Genomic DNA, 23128 nt, shown 5'->3' on the forward strand with positions numbered 1-23128 from the left:
GCAGGGAAAAGAGGGCTGCAGGGGTGGCTTCTGTGAGAAGACACCAGGAGCTGCCCCCATGTTGGACAGAGCCAGTTCCAGATGGCTGCAGGACAGACCCACCACTGGTCAAATCTGAGCCCGGAAGCAAAGTTGGTAGTGCCTCTGTGACAATATATTTATAAAAGTGCAAAAATGCTGTCCAACAGATGTGAGAGAATGAGAGAAACAGCCCTGCAGACCCCAAGGTCAGTGTGGAAGGAGGGGGAGGAGGTTCTCCAGGTGCCAGAGCCAAGGTCAACCCACCACAACAGTCCCACAGTTTAATCAAGGACATTTTTTTATCTTTTCAGTGTAAAGTACTTCCTTCAAATTTTGTAACTTCTATTCATTTTTTGGGGGTGTCAATGATAGGAATGTTTTGTGCTGAACTGTATATTAACTATCTACATATAAATATGGTGTTACACTTCCCAATACATCCAGGCAATAGAAAAGTATTACCTATTTACTTATATGCTAAGTAACTGGTTGAGGTCTGTAACAGAGATGAGCATGATCAAGTTCTTCCTGGAAATGCACACACAAAAGGACCTCTCTCTTCTCCCCTCCACTTCTAGTGCTCTCTAATTCTATCCAAATATTTTAGAGAGAGCCCTTCTCAAGCTGGTTTTGTTTTTCCACTGCCGTATGAAACCTAGAAGCCAAGGACTGTGAAAATGAAAAACTACAGAAAGAAAGATTCCCTGCTGTTTTGTCCAAGTTAAAACTTGTCCTTACCACACAAAATTAACATGTCCATCTTTGTCCATGCAACATCTTGAAGTAGATATGATAATTGTGTTTTTACTTTGGGATATCAAGGAAATCTGACAAGCATTGTACTGGAAAGGTCTTGGCATTTCGCAGTTATCATTCTTACATCAACTGCAGCAGAAAAAAGTGCAATCAGTTCAAAATCAGTTCTAAAGCTTGTTGCTGCTTGACTATGCAATATTAAATGAATACTCTGCCAATTTCTTCTTTTGAACCTCAGAAAATGCAAACTTTGATGTTCAAATAGCTTCCATTAATGCATACTGTCATGGATCTTGTTCTTAATGCATATGACATGATTACACCAACTCTTAACAGTTCTTCAAAAAGCGTAATAAAACTATAAACTGCTCCACACCAGTGAGCTTACATAATAAGAGCTAGTATTTTAATTAGGCTTTTCTTGTTGCCATTTAAATATAGCTTGATAGCAGGTGGGAAAAAAGACATAAGACAAAAAACTTCAAAATGTTTTCATTCTCTCCATCAAATGGTTCATATTCGCAATTTACAAAAGCGACAGATAAAAATTATGATGTAGGAGTGAGATAAAGAATTTTTAAATCAACTTTTTTTCTTTACAACCCCAAAATGTCATTATTAAAACCAGCAATGAACCAATGAAATTATTCCACATGATCAACATATCGCAGGGTGTGATGGTCTGATTATAGTCAGTGTCTCAAACATTCATTAAAAAACTTGGGTGGAGAAGATGCTTCTGTAAAAGTGCTGGAGTTGCATAAAGAGGAAGATGCGGCTGGAGGAGAAGGCCCCACGGGGGTGGGACCGTGCTTCTCCAAAGTCACACTTCCCTACCTGCAGCAACCATTAGAAGAGGCACGACGCGTGCGCCATGAAGAAAGGTCAGATAGCAGTCAAGCCTACAGGGCGGGAGAAGCAACTTCCCAAAAACCCACCGACCCATTGCCGGAGACATGAACTGCGCATGTCAAGACCACCAACTCATTTCTGGAACATTCCCGAGCACACACTGCGCCTGCTCAATGATGACAAATCTCCATCTATAGGGGCGGACACTTTAGGTATAAAAGAAGGAAGGACAAGTTTTCGGGGGTATCTCTGCACCAAACACCCCTGTTGTCAGGTCCAACGTTGGATCCAGGACTGGTGATCTCTCTACCTCTCTGTCTCTGTCTCTCTCTCTTCCCCTTCTTCTAAGTAGCCTCTAAGTTATAGTTAAAATTGTTAAGTAATGCAAGGCTGACCTCGATTTCCCATAAAGTCTCATGGCTTAGGTAGATCTAGTTGTGAAAGTGCCAATGTTTGTGGAATATTTGTTGTTATAGAAGTTTCCCATTTAAAGCTGATGTTTATGTATGGACGTCAAGTGCTATTTCACTTTCATCCACACTGAGGGGATTTGCAAATCTGGGTCACTCCCCCCTCCCCATAGGTGGAACGTGACACGGGGAATCACATCTTAATAAATTATTGACAGAAAAGGCTACAGTTTCAGTTTTTCATACCAGGGTTTATCTTTGCTTTAATTCAAAATAAGAAGCTAACTCCTTACCAAGCCAAGGATTTAGAAGACACAGCAGTTTCTGAAGGAATGCAACAAATAGATAAGACTTACTTGAATTCAACTTTACTCTGTCCAGAGATGGGAAAAGGTGGTGTTTAGACCAAAGTGAGGACTACACCAGTTTTAAAATGATTCTGCAGGAAGGCTTTCAGGAGAGAGAAGCTGAAAACACTCCAGGGGACCACTAAAATCAGAGAATAAAGTAGTACAGATTGATGCACATAAGAATTGTGCTTATCCATAAACACATCAAAACCAGTATTCATGACTTCTCATTGGAGATCGAAGGCTTGTATGCATCTGATAGCAGCACTGTAAGAGATTAACTGCATGGAAATCAATGCAATGAAAGGAAATGTAATTGATTCTGCAAAGGAAAACCGTCAAAGTTACTGTAAAAGACAAATGAAAAATCTGCGGCCTTCAGTGGCTTTGATTACATATTTAGGAAAGGAAGTGCAGAAGAGCCACCACTTGTAAATTGTGCAAATCTCCTGATTTTAGCCATATATCTTGGAAATTGCTAATATCCCTCGCAAATAAACATTAAGAACTTAATTTTGCTTTCATCACATGTGATCAACAAAGCGACTAAGAAGTCAGAGAGGATGAAAAAGCATTCCTTCATGCCTTCAAATACAGAAATATTTTCTATTTCTACGAACAGTGTCTAGGCCCCATTTAAGAGCCCCCGAGAGAGGATGTGGCTCTCCATGTCTGGGGGCAACTTCCCTCTAGGGGTGGGGGGAGATGGTCACCTTGCCTGCAGGAGGTGGGCATGGGTGGAATAAGTAAAGAAGCAGTGGGAGAAGGTCAGAAGACTCTGCAACATCAGAGGTGTCAAAAAGAATGTTGAAGGATCTTCTCTGAGACCCTGCACGAAAGGAGAGGCAGGCAGAGTCTGAGCTGACTGGGCTGGTAAATGGAGACTCCTGTGAAGGGGAAGGCTGGAAGCTGGGAATTCTGGCACTGTGAGGAAGGGTCCTGCTCAGCTGGCAGGTCTGCAGCTACAGACCAGGTTCAGTGCCCCGGTTCTGGGGCTGGGAGCTCTGTCCTGCCTAGGGAGGAGTGCTTTAAACCCAGAACAACAGGGGAGGGACATGATGGTCTACAGACAGGCAAGAGAGTAGTAGACCAGGCTGGCAAGAAAAGGGAGATGTGGACAAGAGAGACTCTGGTGAACAGGGCCGAAGGAGGTCCACCTCAAACAATGCACAAAAATGAGGAGAAGCTGAGCAGAGGACTCCACATGGGAAGATTTCATATTTTTCCTGGGAAACCATCACAGCTGTGTGCCTCTCTGTGCCTGTACACCAATGTATGCAGTGCGGGGAATAAGCAGGAGGAATCAAGGTTTGTGTGCAGTTGTAGAGCTACAGTCTCAACAGGGTCACGGAGATGTGGTGGGACAGCTCATACGACTGTAGTGCTGTGATGGATGGATACAGGCTCTTTAGGAAGGACAGGCCAGGACGCTGAGGAGGGAAGTTTCCCTTGATGCGAGAGAGCAGCAGGGATGCAGAGAGCTCTGCCTGGTGATGCGTGAAGGGCCAGATGAGAGCTTAAAGGTCAGGATCAGCAGGCAGACCAATGTGGGTAAAGTTGTGGTGAGTGTCTGCTAGTGACGGCCTGGTAAGGAAGAAGTAGATGAGGCCTTCTCCATAAAACTGGAAGCAGCCTCACATTCAAATGCCCTGGTCCTCATGGGGGACCTTAACCATTATCTGCTGGAGGGACAACAACTTGGGCACGAGCAACCCAGGAGGTTTGTGGAGGGTATTGATGACAACATCCTGACACAGATGATCAAGGACCTGATGAAGGGAGATGCTCTGCTGGACCTCACACTTTCAAACAAGGAGAAACTGCAGGGGAAGGTGGAGTCTGGGGGCAGCCTCAGTTGCACACACCGTGAGGTGGTGAAGTTCAGGATCATGAGAAGAAATACCATGGCAAAAACGCATTAAGCCCTGGACTTCAGGAAAGCAGATTTTGGCCTGTTCAGGGACTTGCTTGGAAGAATCCCATGGGATATAACCCTGGAGAGAAAAGTTATTGGGTTTTCCCTGGTCCAGGAAAGTTGTTGGATTTTCAAATATGACCTCCTCCATGCTGAAGAATGGTCCATCTTGATGTGTATGAAACCAAGCAAAGGAGGCGAGGGGCCTCTGTGGATGAATACATTGCTCCTGTTACAACTCAAACATTAGAAGGGAGTGTACGAGAGGTAGAGGCAGGGACAGGTGACCTGGGAGGAATATAGAGGCGTTGTCTGATTGTGCATCGATGGTGTTAGGAAAACCAAAGCTCATCTGGAGCTGAATTCAGTCAGGGACATGAAGAGCAATAAGAATGGCTTTTACAGGTACCTCATCAGCAAAATAAAGTCTAGGGAAAATACAGAGTAGCTGCAAGCAATATTATTTAGCTTTTAAGCATGTTCTACAAAGCCCATATATCATAATTCCTTGTTAGGTACAGTTAAGGTTTTTCTAAGACTATCACTGATACTAAATCATGTTTTTGGTGTGTCTACAGTATTCAGTAAAGTCTGGAGACCTTTTCTCCAAGAAATGTTAAGGCTGCCTTTGGAAAGCAGAACAGTTTGTAAGATCTTGTGGTTTTTTAATGTCTTTAGAGACAAGCCAATATTCGCAAAACCGATACTTGAGATAAAGTCCCATATAATGGACTATAAGAGTAATGACTCAATTCTATAAGCTGGAGACACATTCCCAGACTTTTTCCGTTTAAATTGGGCAGAAGAGATTTTTTTGTCCTCCTTCTCCCAGCTTAAGTCCTTAAGTGCATTCATATTCTTCTCAGGTTTCTACAAGCTTCTCTACATTTTTGACATTGCATCATCACAAACACTGTGCATTTCTATTTGTATTCAGTGAGCAGGCTAGTCCACAACATGTATGGATTCTGATCACACCCAGAATCTGCCAGAGTCCAGCCAAATAAGCAATTATCATGATTCTGGAGATTTAAAAGTGTATGTTTCAAGAAAAATATGCTGTCCTATTTTCTGTTCTTCAGGGAAGAAAAGAGGGTTTATTTCACCTCAACAAAGAGAACCATGTCTACTTGGATTTCCTTGCCCTGGATTCAAAGGGGGTTATTTTAATTTAGGACTGCCTTGTTATGTTAAAGAATGTATCAGTAAATGTACCATTTAGTATGGAACTCTGATTCTGCTTTTAAGTTCTGCTTGATGGATTATCTTGTATTCTGTAACCTAATATCACTGATGGTTATGTAGGGCATCACTATAAATTAGGTTTTTTAATGTAAGATGATACAGTGTTTCATTTAAAATATTTTATTGTGTTATAGAATGAATATCTGGCTAAGAAGAGCACAGAGATTACTTTTCAGTATAAAGAAACTGGCAGCTGGGATTCAGGGTTCCTCCACATACACATCTGACCTTGGACAGTGAGCTAGTCAGTGTAATATTCCTCTTTAATACAGTGTTTAGTAACAGAAATTATCAACATCTATTCCAGCAGCTGAAGAGCAGAGCTAACAGAATTGTTCCTGAAGTTTTCTCATGGCTCTGATGAATGGCAGTTTCTGGGGAAGGAAAGACCACCACCATAAACGAAGATGAAATACTCCACAGTCTCTTAGATTGCACCGCTTAGTCGTGCTTGTGGCATCCTAACATCTGTTACTTAATCATACTCTCACCAATGGCTGTTGCTATCTAATGTAAAAAGTAACTATTTTCATGGCACGAAATAGCAGCTTTCAAAGAACAACACTTTTCATAAGCACTTACTTCAATGGACATCATCTACCAACCACGGTTTTGTAAGATGCCAGAAACACTTACACACAGACCTCAAGTAGATACTTCTAGCTGTTAGAGCTCTGAAATGAAAAATGCCCTTGAGAAAAGATGCGTGTCCAATACCCATAAAGCTCAATTGAAATGAAAGGAATATCAACATTTTAGATATCTGTAATAGGAGGGAATTATTTTCAGTGGAACTGACCCTATGCTAGAGCGTTGCACTGTTAGGAATTTTGCTCTTTATGCAACGGCAGTAGCATATAACAAAATGTGGTAACATACAAAGGAAGAGAATTCAGTACTTGCCCCATAGTGCAACAAGCCATTGAATCGCTCTAAGCTAGCAAGTCCATCAATACCTGCATTTCTTGCAGGTACATACTCAGTTTCCTTAATACAGAGTGTGAATTTCTGCAACATTTACTATATTAATTCTGTAAGTCCACTGTAAGGTAGGAATATATTGCCATCTTCATGCTGTAATTTAACCAGAAAACAAAGTGACATATATGAAGTCACAGAGGAAGCCTATGGCAGCATCTCACCTCCAGGGGCGATGCCCTAAACATTACATCATCCTATGTCTCATATTTAGATGCAAGAGCAGTAACTTTTTTTCTGATTTATTGGTAAAACTTCTATGGCAAATAATCAATTTCATTTTTTCCTCTGAAATCTTTCACGCCCACAAAAAGGGCAACATCTTATTTACAATAAAATCACCTCTATCTTCTTTCAGCAACACTTATTGTAGCATCTTCAGTTATCTTGAATATCTTGCTCTTCTGCCAGTGATGAAAATGCAATACCAAGAAGGCTAAGATGGGAAGGGACACAGCCGTTCTCAGCAGAGCTCATAACACTGACTGTGCCAATGCTTCCCTTTGGTGAACGAGGACTGAACACACCAAGCTCACTGATGCCAAACAAAATGACAAGGATGTGCAAAAGTAAAAATAGGACACTATTGGCACTGTAACCGAAAAGCAGAGCATCAAAGGAAAAAAACCAAACACAACACTTTTCCAGTGGAAATCTTTGAATAAAATGGGGGAAGAGAGGAAGGGGAATCCCCAGCCAGAGTAACCCATCCAGGTATTCAGTGTACGTGTAATGTCTTACTGGGTCTCCCTAAAAAAAATAAATATATTCTGACACTGGAAAAGGGGATGAGGGGAAGACAGCACATCATTATTCTGAAACTCTGATTTTCCCAGAATGCAGGGACCATGTAAAAAGCTGTCTGAATATCCCTCGCCATGCTTAAACAGGGCTTATATAGACATTGGGGGGGGGGGGGGGGGGCGGGGGAGGCAGGGCTTTTCTTCCTTGCAACTAGCAAGATAACCAAGCCAGAATAATTACATACAGCAGACCACAGCTAAATATTGATTCAGATGTCATTGCAAAAATGAGAAGGTGAGAGAACAGCAGCTTGAAGGTAATGATGTAAAAATCTATGAAATAATGGTGGAGACAAATAGACCTACAGCAATTATACACAGAGCAGTTCAAAAGTCCTGCTGGATTAGGAACAACAGCAGATGATTCAGTACCTCCTGTGAGAATGGTCCTCCTCACCTGATATCTGTGCAGCCCTTCTGCCTGGAACTAAGCTGGCATGACCGGCACAAATTCAGTCAAGGAAAAACCTGCTAATTAGAGGAGTCACTCCAGTTTAGTTCCAGGTGTCAACACTTAAGCAGCTTTTTTGCATCTAGATATCCTAGTTGGCAAGACATTGTGCTACGGTGTTAAAAAAATTTATAACAATAAATGAGATGGATAGGTTTGGGCCCTGTGCAGCAGGATCTATCATTCAAATATTTTATATATGAAGCAAATCCAATATTCCTTTTAATTGCATTGCACTTTTTAAAGCAGTAATATGTATGACAATAAGCTGTTTACCAGCATTAGCATTCACTGTTTGAGGGCACCTGCAAACCCCTAACATGGTAGTGGCTCAAAGACTCGCTCTTCCTTTTTTTGTTGGCATTTGCATTTCACTGAAATAGAGATTTCCTAATGCAACTTCTGCACCTGCTGTGGAACGTAACTTCTGTTACTTTAGAACCAATTACATACTTGATTGCTGCATAATCCGCAAGAATAGAAGTTAGCTCCTGCTTCAAAAGAGTTGACACTGGAAAAGGTTTATTGACTATGAATGCAGGAGAAACCCATTTTGACCATTCTGTGGGGTTGCAGTAAGTGCAAGGGCATACAAAACTTCCAGCAACTATAATCCTTTTCCTGTATGTTTTTGGTACTTTAAAGAAACAGTGGAAACAGTAAAAGACTGGTCAGGAGAACCTAAAAAAAAATGTTTCTCTTTGCTGTAGAATAAATACTATGATCTATGAGAGAGATTTTTTTGAATTATAACTGCTGCCTCTAAAGTTGTGCAGAACTGCTTCCCCCAGCATCTGATGTGTCACCATTATCATTAGTATTTGTCAGGGCTGTTACAGATTCTGATTAAAAAAAAAAGGAAAATAGCAGCACTGCTATTTGTTCTTCTGCTTTTGAAATTGGAGTTTAACAACTCCTGTGCACTGTACTTCGGTGCTCTCAATGCAGGCAAATACTCACTGCTCTTTTCTTTGGACAATAGGGCCCATGTATATACCTAGCTTGTCCTTAAATCAAGTATTTTGAACCTGGATGTTCTTATTTGGGGATACCCTAGATAAAAGCCTCCTGAAAACTTCGGGTTTTTTGGATTCCTTGAACACTTCAGCTACAGATACACGCTACACAGTCTCTTGCTCCTGAAGCACTCCCTGACTTCAGCAATGCTGCCAAGCAAACCAGCAAAGGAAACCTCTTCACACCATCCTCAGTTTTCATAAAACTTGTGTGGCTGACAAGCTTGGACACCTCTATTTGTCTAAAAAAGCTAAGTTCAGGGTCATAGTAACTACTAACCTTTGCAAATGTATCAGGGAAAACTCACATGAGCCCTCTGCACGTGGGCAGAACCTCGCTCTAAAAGAGGTAACGTGATGAAACTGGTAAAATATTCCCTTAAGATCAATTAAGAGAAGATTTTTTGTGGCATAATTGAAACTCCAAAAGTAGGTAGCTGTTGACTCATAAATGGCAAGATCAGAAAAAGAGAGGAAATCTAAGGAGTGAAGATTTTTACGAAGATAAGCATAGAGGGAACAGGACAAAGGTACAGCCTAACACTGTTTTGCAGTCCTATCATGCCACCAACATCCTCATATTGCTAGAAAGTTTCACACAAACTGTTTGAGGATAATACACAACTATTCACTGGAAACCACCAAGCACCATGCTGAAGGCCAGTGGGCTGATGCCATCAAATACTACGAGGGACTTTGGGCTGCCAGGTGCACCATGAAAAGGATAGATTTTCTTCACGGACATTTTGCACAGTCATTTACACCCACAAAAAGTGACTATATCACACTGCTATTCCAATTTAATAGTGTTTTTCACCCATTCTACAAAAGCACAAATGATGGCACATGTTGTAGGACAAATGACAGGAATAAGCCCTTTAATAACAGCCACATTTAGGAAATATGTTCTCTCTTGGACCGAAGTTAGTGGTTCTCTTTCTATTGACTCAGGAGCTCACGCTGGTAAGGGCCCAATTCTTCCAACAGCTTTGGAAGACTTAATTTGGTAAGACTTTGGCTGAGATCTGCGAAAGGCTGAAGCATTTTTCTGAGGTGCCAGAAGCGAGGGCTTTTTTGCATTCTGATCTTCTGACACAGATTTTCTCAGATCCAATATCTGCCATTATTTATACAGCTCTGTTGGCATGTGTGGCATTCTGCAGGCTAGTAAGAAGTCAAGAACCATGCTCTGAGGAGTTCATCATCTAAGAATTGGCACATAATTTAATGAGTAAGGACAAAAGAAAACAAGATAAATAGAAAATTGCTCCTGGGAAAGTTCCACTGTTTATTTTTAAACGCAAAGAATGCAGATCATTCAGGCTGCTTCTGCTTCAGATATATTTCTTTTTTGAATTATTAGACATGCAACAGAGAAAGAGGTCAGACACAGTGACCAACAGTTCCCCTAGGAAGTATGAAACAGAAGCTACAAAGGGAATGAAAAATTTCGGAACCAAACCCTCTTACTCTCCTGCCCTGCCTCTCCTTTGTGTTGCCAAAGAAGAACACACCAGGAGATTTTAAGGAATTCCTGAAAATTGCGGTGAATCTTCCAGGTGATGCCAAACCCACCCGCCTTTTGCCCCCACCTTTCCTGGGCGATGCAGCACGAAGTCGGGTTGCAGACCGCGCGCAGAGGGAGCCGGCGCACGCTGGGGTACGTCAGCGCAGTTGAAGGACCACCCTCAAATACCGAAACGTGTCTTTGGCCCTGTAACCACCGAGAGCCAGGGGAGCTGACAGGGAATTCCCAGCATGTCACTGCTTTACAGCCCACTTGCCTTTTTTTCCCTCCTTCTCCTGCAACACGACCCAGCCTACATGAAGCAAACACATTCACACTATCAAGTTTAAACAGACTTTAATTTTTCCCTGCCTTTGCACTCGATGTTGTCCCCACAGTAGGAGACAGGAATTTCACTGGCAATTATATTCTGAGTAACTCAATTAGGCCTGAAATACAGAACAGTGAGCATTGTATATTTGCTCTGTCTCATTTATAATGCCTGTAGATTTTTTTTTTTTTTTAAAAAGCTTCTTTTTTCCTCTGGCAATTCTCTGTTGATCATTAGCTATAAATAGATTATATTGATGCATGTAAAAGCCTGCTTATTTTATAAACTACAGCGATAATTTTATTTTAAGGCAAATGACTGGCAAGGAAAAGAGCAAAAAGGCACATACGTTAGAGGTATGCAAGATAATGTTTAAACTACCAGGGAGGTTCTCCTCACCTACCCTGATTCCAAATGCAAGTACAAGGAATACAGCTGAATTACAGGCCAACAGATTTACATATTTGGAAGCCAAAAAAAAAAAAAAAAAAGAAAAAAAAAGAAAAAAAAAGAAACACAGAACAATTCCACTATTGCAAGATTTTTCCAACATTCATTTGGAATTCAGTAGTAACAGGAATATTTGAAGTGACTTAAAAAAAAAAAAAATCTGTCATGTGTCCCACAGCAGGGACATGTACTAAACTTGATGTCTTAGGGAATTAAGTTTTCACTGTATATTTCTTAATAAAAATTGGTGGAAAGTGGTATCAATTATTTCAGCATTAAAGGATCAAGTTGGGACTAAAAACTTTTTTTCTCCTGGACTGTATATACTGTCCTGTTGTACATATAATTTGTCCATTTTGATATGAATATTTTTCCTTTCTGTATAGTTATGTTACTTTGGTAGAGAAGGCAATGGAGGAATTAAATTGGTCATTTTGACTGTGGTATGTATGAAAAAAGTTAAATCTTCTTTCCAAGGTAGAAGTTAAGTACATCCATTCAGCTTGGTAAAACTAACACGAATGTGAATCAATAACGTGCTGTGACTCAAGGTGCTGAGGGCACGCCAGTTCACAGCAAAACTATATTAAAGGAAGGAAGATTCACCTGTGAAATGGAGAAAATCACTAGTGCAACTCAATATTAGCTTTCAATTAGCAGATGTAGCTTTTGCTATACATTGTGAAGCTCAGTTTGTTAGACTTGAAATAGAAAGAGCTAGTGAACAGTGAGTAAAAATCCACTGGTCTGTTTTTGCTTTCTTTGCTGTGTTCTAAAGCTAGTCTCTAGTTTTGAACATAATGTGTTATCAACTGATTGTACATTATCATCAGTTGGCCAGAAGCTCGATAACGAGATCACAGTGGTCTTCACCAATGAATATAAAAGAAAAGGTTTGGTCATGATCAGACCCCAGTCTCTGGGACTCGGTGCAAACTGCTCAGCAGTGATCTGTTGGAAAGCAGGCTGAGGAATTTGAAATGGCACATGTGAGGGGATGAAAGTGGGGCACGTACATGTGTGCAGTGATATAAACGAGCTCCTCAGAAGTCATTTTGCAGAGAGGTGAAGGCTGCTGCATCTCCACTCATATCGGATTTGAGGTTGCTGACTCTCTCAAACCTGATTTTCCCGATGGAACAGAGGAGAGACTTTCCTGTTCCTGTATCTGTTGTGTTTCCTCCAACCTGATTTGCAGACTGGCAACTATAATGTCTCCTATTGCTGTTCTTTAAATCACAAATTTTGGAAACAATCTAGTTAAGGTCACAGACAAAAAATCCCCAAGAGAGGACTGGGGACAGGAGATATATGCCAGAATTTCTCAGATAATGAGCTTTTAAAGCTCATTTCTTGGTATAAAAATTCCATATTAAAAAAAAAAAAAAAAAAAAAAAAAAAAAAGAAGTTTCCACTTTTTCTTTTCTTATTACGGTAGAAAGAGAGCGATTGGAACATGCAAAGCCTTAATATTGGATTTGCACCAGGAAACAAAGCCAGGGGATCTGGCCAGGAAATACATGCTCTAAAAATGGGCAAATCCAACATGGCAGTGGCTGAGGGACAAAACACTGGAGATTTCAGGATTGCTGCAACATGAAAGGCTCCATGAAACACAATGAATCCCTGACAAGTGGGGTTTTTTTTAAAGCCAGCTCTGAAAACTTGCCAGAATACACTTCTACTTTTGTCTATTTTGCAAACAACTACAGGGCAAATTCAGGGCAACTCTGTTCTAGAGAGATGCATTCTCCAAACAGGGCTGTTAATATTAAAATATCCATAGTGCCAAGTTTGCAAGTCTGAAGATGCCCTTGTGAAGCAATGGTATGCTAACTAAATCATACTGTGTATTATGTCTATAATCTGTCCTGTGTCCAACAACGGGAGAAGCAGGTGCATCCTCTCAAAGAGCTTCCATAAATTGTTCCTTCTCTGCATTTTTAGACACAATTACTTTGAAGTAAATGTACATATTTGGGAATTTTATAAATAAATTACATGATAAAACAATCCCCATAAAGATGCTAGAAGCTGCCACACAGGTTTCAAGAAACTAGTCAATGAATTATTCTTTCTTTACTTCCAAACAATAGCAGCATGGTCTGTAAATTCATTTGTACACTTGTTCTTTCTCTTACCAGCTGTTGCCCTTTTGGACCCCAACCAGCATACTGAAGCTTTGCATTGCTGACCTCAGGGGGATACAAATTCTGGGGATCCCTGCAAAAAGAGAAAAATAAGATTTCAGCTTCAGAAATGTCTTTATTTAAGCTGGTGCACACCTGCTTTGGAAATCCACCATGACCTTGTAAGGTGTCTTTCAGCTGGAATCATCTAATATTTAGTGCCAGATTTCAGTAGATATTTTTACAGTAAGGTAAGCACTATAGCACTAGCAAACATTGGTAAGATCAAGTATTTAACTGACAATTTCTGTTTCTTCTTAATATGAAGTTAAACACATTAGTTCCACTGCTGACTTGCCTAAGCCTTAAGAATTAGTCAAGGGATGGCAAACAAAGTAATTGTATTTATCAACACTGATGTTGTCCACAAAGGATAAACAATAATTATATTTTTGAATCGTACTGCCACAAGAAAAATAAACTTCAGCTTTTTCACCACATGGCTTTTCTGCCTAATAATTTTCCTTTGAACATGATGGCAGAAAAGTTTATCAACTGTATAAAAACTGATAGGCAGCCTGGCTTCAAAGGGAAAAGCTCTTATTAATACCAAACATCTTATTTTTTTTTTAGAAAATAAAATCAAAATGCTTTTCTTGCTCTTTCATCCATTACCTTCATTTTGTAGCAGAACATCAGTGAGACATAGCAAATGCAATATAGAAAAAGGAGGGGGTTTTGGTAAATGTCAGAGCAGGATAATGTCATTTTATCACAGCGCAGACAACATTGCCTTGACTGTATTTATACTCAGCACAAATAATTACATTACATATTCTGAAGTCACATTGCTACAACTCTGTGTAAAGTAGTATTCTGCAAACAAGAGCACGAATAAAGCCTGTATAGAGTACGCCTCTTTAGCAGATCTTAAACTGCTTTAAAAAGTAAGGATATTATCGTCACTGGTCTACAGACAGGAATAACAAGGCAATTTGAGGCCAACATCACCCAAAACCAGAGAAAAGAGTGAAAGCCTGCCCAGCCTTTAAGCAAAAGGCCTTCTTTTCATGTACAGCGTTTATTTCTTCATTAAAGACAATGTTTTCCAGACGATATTTTCAAAACAGAGCAAAACTGAATGCAATAATTAGACCCTAACTGAATTCTCTTTATTGCCTGTTTTGAGCCCTGGTGCTGTACCACAGTTACACTCTGGCTCTGCCCTTTCAGGCAAGAACTCCCTTGGCTGCACTTTCCCTCTGCACCGGGGCTGTTGTAGCAAGTCCAAAGACAGCAGCAAGAGGAATGTTTAGAAAATGATTCTGTGCAGTCTTTCCAATGTGAAAAAAAATAGCTTTTCCTGTGAACTCCTGTTTAAAGACCAGGTAGAACGAGGGCAGACCCTAGGTGAGGACACCGATGCCTACAGCATCCCCCTTCCATAACTCCTGCAGTTGGAACCGCAACTTCTGCTCTCCTGCCAGAAGGCGTGTATCAGCGGTTATAAACTATGAGCCATAATGTCTGCAAGGCCTCTGGGAAGAGGTCTGTGGAGCTGATTAAAAGAAAAATTTTATAAAAAAAAAAAAAATTAAGAAAAAGCGGTCAAGATGACAGGTTGGATGCAGACAGGATCTATTAGGAATGCGGTGGGGCAAGAGTGGTTTGGTGAGGCACTGACCCTTCAAGTCTGAGCACACTGCAGGGTGCCCAGATAGCTTTTGGCTCTATAGCTAAAGGGTCGTCCACAACTGCTGCCGGTGGAGTAAAATTCTATCTTTTCTTCTCATGGTTTTTAACCAGAAGGTGTCTCTGTGGGTAGCCTAAAGTCATTTTTGTAAGGTATGGATAAGAGAACACATAACTCTCATACTGAACTCCTACTAATAGCAGCCACAAAATTCTCATTTCAGTACGAAGAACAGCCATACAACTTCTTCTGGATCTTTTCAAGCTCGTATGCATTAGGTACTTAAGTTTCAAGTCAGCTATTCCTGTTAAGTCTCAATCTCTTTGGTTAGGTATCTTGATTATCTTAACAGAGAGTAACCTCTGAGTGCAGGAGGAAGAGAGAAAAACAGCAAATCAAATCAAAACCTCTTATGGGAGAAAAAAAAAGTACTTCACTATTTGTCAACTGAACTATCTAGTTCTTGGGCTTTTCTACCCATGGTGAGAAGAGGAGCAAGATACTAAAAATGGTGGGGGAAATATCCCTAAATAAACAGATTATACAAATTGTAAGAATTCAAACCTGTAATGCTTCAGATAGCACAGGTGGAGCTAAGGGACAGACATACCAATTACAGCCAATAACTCAGACCAGAGCTCAGACGAGTCCTGTCGGTTCTGCTCACTGCGTCATCTTTTAGAAGAGGAAAACTCTTACACAATGAGAAATGCTGCATAAACCAGCTTTAGTAGCTGATAAGGCAGAGGAAAAAGCACTCCATTCAACCTACTGGCAAAGAGCTCTGCTGCAGACAAAAAAGCAAAGTCATCTTCCTTTTCTCTGGTATGGCTGAGCTAAAATAGAATTGCATCTCCTGAGTTCCTTCTTAAGTTGTTCAGAATGGCTGGGAAAATCCTTTTGTAGCAAATCTTGTTCATTTGCCTTGAAACCTTTTGATAAATATGCAGATAGAAAGGCTGACTGATGGAACTGTGTATTGTCTGGAGATGCCTGATTTACAAACCTAGTTACCCAAAACTTCCTCTCCATTGAGCACGTAACAGCATGCACGTCCAGGTTGTGATGTAGCCCACTGAAGGTAGGTGGTAGCCAGGCATCCATCCTCATGCTGTGGGTTATTCTTTTCTACCACAGGCTATGAAAGCAGTCTAAGAGCCTAGTTTTCCCCCACAAACACTTCTGAGAGATGGACATTTTCCTCTTGGTAGATTTTGGCTTGTTCCTTGTTTCTTCTGAAGAGAATCCTCTTTCCTAGAGTAGCAACATTCACTCCCTCACCTGCAGGAAACTTCGGCATCGTGTGCAAGGGGATTGAGAAGACATCCCTCTTTGCCAAGCCTGATCTAGCAGGCTTCAGAGAAACTGGAGGAATGGTCTGCAGATGGGCTGTATTAGCAGTGGCAAGGGGACACTAAAGATGGCATGAAAATGGAGTTCACCTACTTGTGAACCCTACCATGAAAGACCAGATTCCCAGACGCTTACTTGGGCTACGTTGGGTGCACGGTCTGCAGTGGAATATACGTGGACTCCCTCCCTGGCAGCCACAAGCAATACCTTTACAAACCCGTTATATCACCTGTGGAGAGAGCAGGAGGAGTTGTCTACACAGCTGCTCCAGGTGGGATGACCACAACCCTCTACCACTCTCCCCAGGAGCTCTTAGTAATCCTCAAACTGAAAAACCCGTTTGGAGAACAGCTATCAAACACATTTCCCATTATCCCATACTATTCTGGACCTTTAGCTCTCCTTGGTAAAAATCCCTTAAGGGAGTCAGACCAAACGCACACCTACAACCCAGGAGCACTCATCCATTTTCCGAGTACTGCATAAATGGGACCTCATGCCGGTCAACTCCTTCTGGGAGGTATGTTATTGCTGATAAGCTATAGTCCTCCGTAGCTACTCCTCCAAAACAGCCTGCTCAAAATTCCTCTGTATTTTTTCTTGACTCAATCAATATTACGGGTCCTCTCAGCCTCTCCAAAGAGCCAGTGCTCCTCACAGACCCTCATAATTAGGGCTTGTTTGGATCTGAGCCTTCCCCTTGTGAGCTCATTTGTGCAGGATGCTGGCTTGGAAATGGGCTATTCTGAAGGCAGTCGGTATCTCTCCTGTCATGGGTTTGCATGAAGAACTAGGTTCACTGCATCTTCACATCATTTTCACCATTTCCTTATGGAAAAGAACCTTAATCCTCATTTCCAAAAAAAAGAAATGGCAAGGACTTATTGAAGGGTTGCCGCTATTTCTTTTGTCTCTTAAAATGATTGATTTCAAAGCCCAGGAAAGAAGGGAATAATAATGTTGTTTTAGGCCAGACAGAAGATGGAGCAGGTGCTATATAAACTCTTCCACGTTAAGATGACATTGTCTGCACCAGAGGCTGCTAAATTGCTCCACACATGGGCATGATTTCAGCACAATGTTCAAAAAACATTACTGAAGTAGTAAATTGTGAAATCTGCTCATTTAGATGAAGATTTCTGCCAAAAAGCCTGCTCTCAAAATTTCTGAATAAGGAAAATTCCTGAGTGCAATTAGCGTGCTGTCTGCCAAATCATTTTTCCTTGTAATTTAGCTCAGAACATATATGTAGAATAAAACAAACTAATCAATCATATCAGGTTGCGTGGTATTGACATTAAATATACTGTGAATAATGAGGAACTAGTTTTAAAGAGGTTGTATTGGTTTTGATGAAAATTTTACATCTATGTGTTCCCTCTTCTGATACTTTCTCCTATTCTAAAGATGACCAGTTTCCCTCAGAGACTTCATAGCACTGAGTTTCCCCCTGAGCACAAACATGACAAATATATCAAGTTCTTCAAAGCAACTTAAAAAACAACAGAGATTTTCCACTGTAATTGAGGGAGAGGCTCCTTTTACTTCAAGAAGAATATTTTACAATGCTAGACTGAAAAAGTCTGGAACTGAAAAAATCACCTGAAATCTGGGGTATGGTATAGGCTGTTTTTCTAGGGTCTGTAATAATAATTTTTAATTTAGATTTTAAATACAGAACAATAGGATTTGTATGGAAATTCTTTGCACATGCTGCTAATGTGAGAAAAAAAGTAACAATTTGCACCAAAGGCTGCTCTGACTTGTCTATCCTCTAAACAAATAATAAAAACTGTATATGAGCTGGAGTGAGTTCTTAAGAAAAACTTTGAACCTTCTTGCTTGACTATGCCATAATTTTGGAAAATATAGAAAGTATATTAAGATTTCACTAGTGTATGGAAAGAAGTTGAAGAAATAAAGACAGTTAAAAAAAAGTGTGGGGAAGGCAGAAATATCCCCTCTTGTTATTTGCATCAAGCCAGTACTGAATATTTTGAAAGACAACAGCACTAAGCAATGAGCTCGCAGTACTTTAAGCCTTTTTTGTGGTTGACTATAAAAACTATCTATCTTTCTAAACTATCTGTCTCAGTACCAGAACTTGGTGTCTTCATGTCTACTTCTAATAGCATAAAATCAGACAGCAGCTTAGACAGATTTGTTCTTCCTTAGAAAGAAGGAAAGAAAAAAGAGATATAAACCACCACGTAAAGAAGCAGCCTGGAAGGGTTATGAAGAACTGGAACCTTCATAATGTGTAAGAGGTTTTGATGCATGATGAGAAAAAAGTGCACTGGAGAAAATTTGCCAAAAGAAATAAAAACATCTAAAACATATGTGTTCATAAATGTACAAAGAACCATAGATAAGGACTTGGAGAAAGAGGGAAAGATTTCCAAGAAGCAGGAATGCCATTTCTTGAGAAGCAAAAATGTATTCTTAAACAATTAAATTACTTGTTTACTTCAGTATTGACCAAGGGGGAGAGGAGACAGGTGCCATTAAGAACATTTCTTCCCAGGAGATACAGAGCCCTGCAGAGACTCACAGTGAGATAGAATAAAATATAATACAAATGGGAATCAAAGACTTGCCAGAACAGATAATCAAGAAATCAGACTGTCAGAAGATGCAACTAAAGGAATCCTCCTGGAATTCTAATAAAAGTGCTTAAATAGATGGGGAAGGCTCTTCCATTCATCTAGGCTCATCCGCTATTAAATATTTAATTCACACACGCACACATACACATATTTTCCTTACAGCACTTTTCAGTGAACAAAAGTAGAAGGAGGTAATGAAAGCAATTTGAACTTATTAATTTCTACTACAGATACACATCAGATCATTCAGCTGTTCTTCAAAACAACTTGGCTCACCAACCATTTTTTTCCAAGATTAATGAATTCTATGGATTTAGAGCATAAAAGACAAAAAGCAAAGGAATCTGAAACATTTGTCCCTAATTTGGCAATCCAGTTAGATTCAAGCCAACAATATGAGCTCAGAGGTCTTTTTGATTATAGCCTGCCTTGTGTCTGTAGAGCATCCATCAATATAATATTTGCTATTGGGCCTGCAAACTCTTGCACAATACTAATACCACTTGAAAATTAATCACCTGTCAGAAAAGGAGCCACCAACTTCCATTGGGAATTATGTAAAATGATGGCACAGGCTTGCTTTTCTAGTGAAGGTCTACAAAAACTGATTTAAAAACGCATTGGAGACTGGTACATGGCTAGGAGTCACGGTAACGCAGGCTGGAGGACTGCAAGCCATTGATCAAAATCTCTAGGTTTCCCTGAGTAAGCAAACGGTGGAAATGGCCCTTAGATACTGGTAGCATTACTTTTAAAATGATGACATTATCATGTTTCTTATGTGACCCCTCTAAATCATAGATGACAGAGAGAATTTTTACTGCATTTTTTAAAAGAACTTTTGTTCCTGGAGTCATAGTTTGTCCCCTAAAGAGACAATGAGACGTGATAGCATTCAGGTGATAAACACAACCACCTAAAAGTAATTTTCTCTTACTCATGTAATTTTCTCTTACTTCACAGAGGTTTCTCAGCCAGCTCTGATCTCAGAGCTACTCAAGGCATGAGGTAAGGCACTGGATTTATCAGGGTTTCAAGTCTATTTATCTACAACAGAGGCATGGAAAACCAAAGATCTAAATATCTGAATGCTATCAAGAAGGCTAGTCAGAATTACAACTATCGAAAGATCAGTTAACCAAAATACGGGCAAAAAAATACAGGTTGAAGAGAAACAACCCAGTAAGCACTGAGTTGTTTAAGAATGAACTGGGAAGATCTCAATGATAATGAACCAGGAATGAATGTACATGGTTCTTCAGAGCGACTCTGCCAGTCTCCAGGAAAGGATGTTTGTGATGAAACCTTAACATTTTCCATCCAGCTGACCTTGTCTGACTTCCAAACCCTAATAAAAACACAGCATCATGATGCGATGCCTGCAGAGAGCAATATGGGATTATTAGTACATAAAATGAGATACAGCTCTGATCTACTACCACCAGAGCCAGCAGAAGTGCCTTGTTACAATACAACTTCACTGGATGCTAGGTCACACTTTTAATTGGGGCAGGAGATTGATTCTCGGGCTTGTGCTCTAAACTAATCTAACGGTTTGTGTTACTGGGTTTTAGACAAAGCCAGAATGACTCAGTATTCTCTGAATCTTTTTGAAAACTAAGAGTCTCTGAGCAAATCTTATTTCTTCTCATGTCAACAGGATAAGGAGATCTTGGAGGTTTGTGCATAGGTTCTCAGGAATATTGAAACACAGCCTCTCCCCACACAGACCATGTCATCATGACATATGTGGCATATAATACATATATAAAATATATATAAATAAACAAGGCATACACTTAGTAGAGCCATTATTTCCATTTATCAACAGTAACATGACTGCTTTTAAGCAATACCACAATTAGCCTGATATCAAATACAGTTTAAAAGTGGATTGTAAAATACTCACTTGATTTAAAGGACTAAAATATCACTCCATCCCTACGGTTTTGCCCCATAACAGAGATGTATAAGCCTCAAGTACACACACAAGAGGAAATGCTCGCGTTTGAAATGGGGTGTAACTTTTGCCTTCACAGCTCTGCATGTGGAAGGTCCTTTCATTCCTCTATCTCCTTCTCATGTGTGACATGGGAAAGCAACCTTTTCTATTCCCATCTTAGCTCCTCGAATTTGTAGTGGAGCATTCAATAAATGGAGGGTTAAGTGTGGGCTATCAGCCTGGGATTATATCACCTTTGCCATAAAGTGGTTACTGTATCAAGGAAAGCCCTGGCTGTAGCATCCTCTCTCCACCCAAAGGTCCTTTCTTGCATTTCCTAAATTCCCCCATTCCTTTCTTCCCTGTATGTTCTGAGCTCCCCAAGGGGGCAGAATCCTTCTTTTGGCATAATAAGAGATTTTCAGCCTATTAAATTTGATTAGTGCTTATCTGTGAAGTGGCCACAGAACCAGGTAGTGAGGTCAAAAGGGAGCCCCAGGACACCGCTGAGACACAAAAGTGCTACGGCACAGACCGCTATATGTTCCTCAGAGGTGGGGCACAGATCACACATAGACCTCAGTGACTGGGCACAGGTCCCTGAATAGCCCTCACTACATAACCTGAGCCCAGGCCCCATTAAACCCCATGACAGTGAGGAAATGCCCATAATGTTGCAGGTTTGGGTCCTCAAAACTGGCTTTTTTTCAGGTCCCCACCAAAAAAAAAAAAAAAAAAAAAAAGAAAGAAAAAAAAAAGGTCTGTGTTTTGTAACATGCAGTTCACATTCTTTGTGCTGTGTAATCAAACAACATCACACTGAGAGTGTAAGTAGGCTGAAAGAGTTTATCACCCAACCACCGCAACAAATAATCAAGGCCCACGCTTCAGGGCGTCTCCACAGCCCGACAGCAGCGGAGCAAAAATGGCCCGCTGGGGAAATGCATGTTTCTTCATCCTATTTTAGTGGAAACCCCGCCCAGAACCTCGAACATCAGGACAAAAATACAAACAAAAAAAATCCAAATCCCCACTATGAAAATCCACCTACAGAACAATTTTATTTCTGGGAAGGTGACGCACGGAAACAGCAATTGTACGGGCTGCGGTTAGTTGCTTATTTGGTGCTATGCACCATCATTTTATACATTCTCTTTCGTCCACCTTTATCTCCTTTTTCTGTCAAAACTCTATGTACTAACTCAACCTTGTTGAGTATGAACAAGGAGGAAAACCCACACTGATGTGCCAAGTTTTGGCGCTGGTCACCACTGGGATGTGCGTGGACCCTGCGGCAGTGCCTACAGTTCGGAGGCTGACCACAGCCTGGGGACCAGAGAAGGTTCATTCGCACTGAGACGTGGGAATATTTCCAAATCCAGGTAAGTTTCTCACCAGCAAAGCACATTTTATTCAAGAATAGAATTTAATATGAGCCCTGCCTCCATTTCAGGGGATGCTGCCTCAGACAGACACTATGGGAGAATTTGCTTCAAACCTTTCTTCTTTCCTTGTTTTTTCCTGATGAGCCATAAGCTATTGACCTTTTCTGTAACATAAGGAGGTTGGTTGCTGGGCTTTTCTCTGCTAAACTGCTAACATCTAACTATTAATTACCCACGATCTTTTTTTTTTTTTTTTTTTTTTTTTTTTAGTCTCAGCAGTCTTTACTCTCATTCTTAATACCAAATCCTCCCATCAGGGGACTATTCATTATTATTATTGCTATACATGGTTTCTAAGGTGTCCACCCACATCACAACTGACTCTGGAAGAGAGAAGCATGTGGTAAGAATTGCTTTGCCTACACAGAAAAGGAACATTTCACATTAAAAAATGCTATGCAGTGACCAACATGGGCAAGCAAATGGCAAATCCCCTGGGGAAATGATGTGGTGCTGAGCTACTGAAGCAGATTTCCTCCCACCGGCACAGCCAAGAGTCCTGCCTGAACTGCCTTCTGAGGCTGAGCTGCTTTCAACCTGCCACTGCTTGGAAGTGAGTGATGCTCAGATAATGGCTTTGCTTAATAAAATGCTGGCTTTTTCCTTTTAAAGAGGTACAAAATGTATTCGCAAGCAGTAAGCCGGTATGTGATTTAACCACTGTTCCAGTGATTTACAGAGTGTTTAATTCAGATGATTATAAAAAGCAAGAAGCCCAACAGCTCCATCAGGGCTTGAGCCAAATGCCAGTAAACTCAACTGAAAGGTTCCTATCCACTTCAGAGGATTTAATTTCAGGCTCCCCAGTCAAGCTATCAAGTATAACTATTCCAAGGGCCAGTCTTTTGTTGTCAAAATACAACTGAAAAAGCTTA

At 40.6% G+C, this 23128-nt stretch overlaps 1 protein-coding gene across 6 annotated transcripts in view; it reads right to left on the reverse strand.

The window, feature by feature from the left end:
• The window catches only part of DPP6 (dipeptidyl peptidase like 6), a 575931-nt gene that overhangs the window by 95038 nt on the left and 457765 nt on the right, over positions 1-23128 (reverse strand). For all 6 annotated transcript variants that reach the window (XM_049798774.1, XM_049798776.1, XM_049798778.1 and 3 more), the window contains exon 7: positions 13227-13308. In XM_049798774.1, the coding sequence (XP_049654731.1) occupies positions 13227-13308 (82 nt within the window). The remainder of the gene's footprint in view (positions 1-13226; positions 13309-23128) is intronic.

This window comes from Accipiter gentilis, chromosome 4, assembly GCF_929443795.1.
Source record: "Accipiter gentilis chromosome 4, bAccGen1.1, whole genome shotgun sequence".
In the NCBI taxonomy this organism is placed as follows: Eukaryota; Metazoa; Chordata; class Aves; order Accipitriformes; family Accipitridae; genus Astur; species Astur gentilis.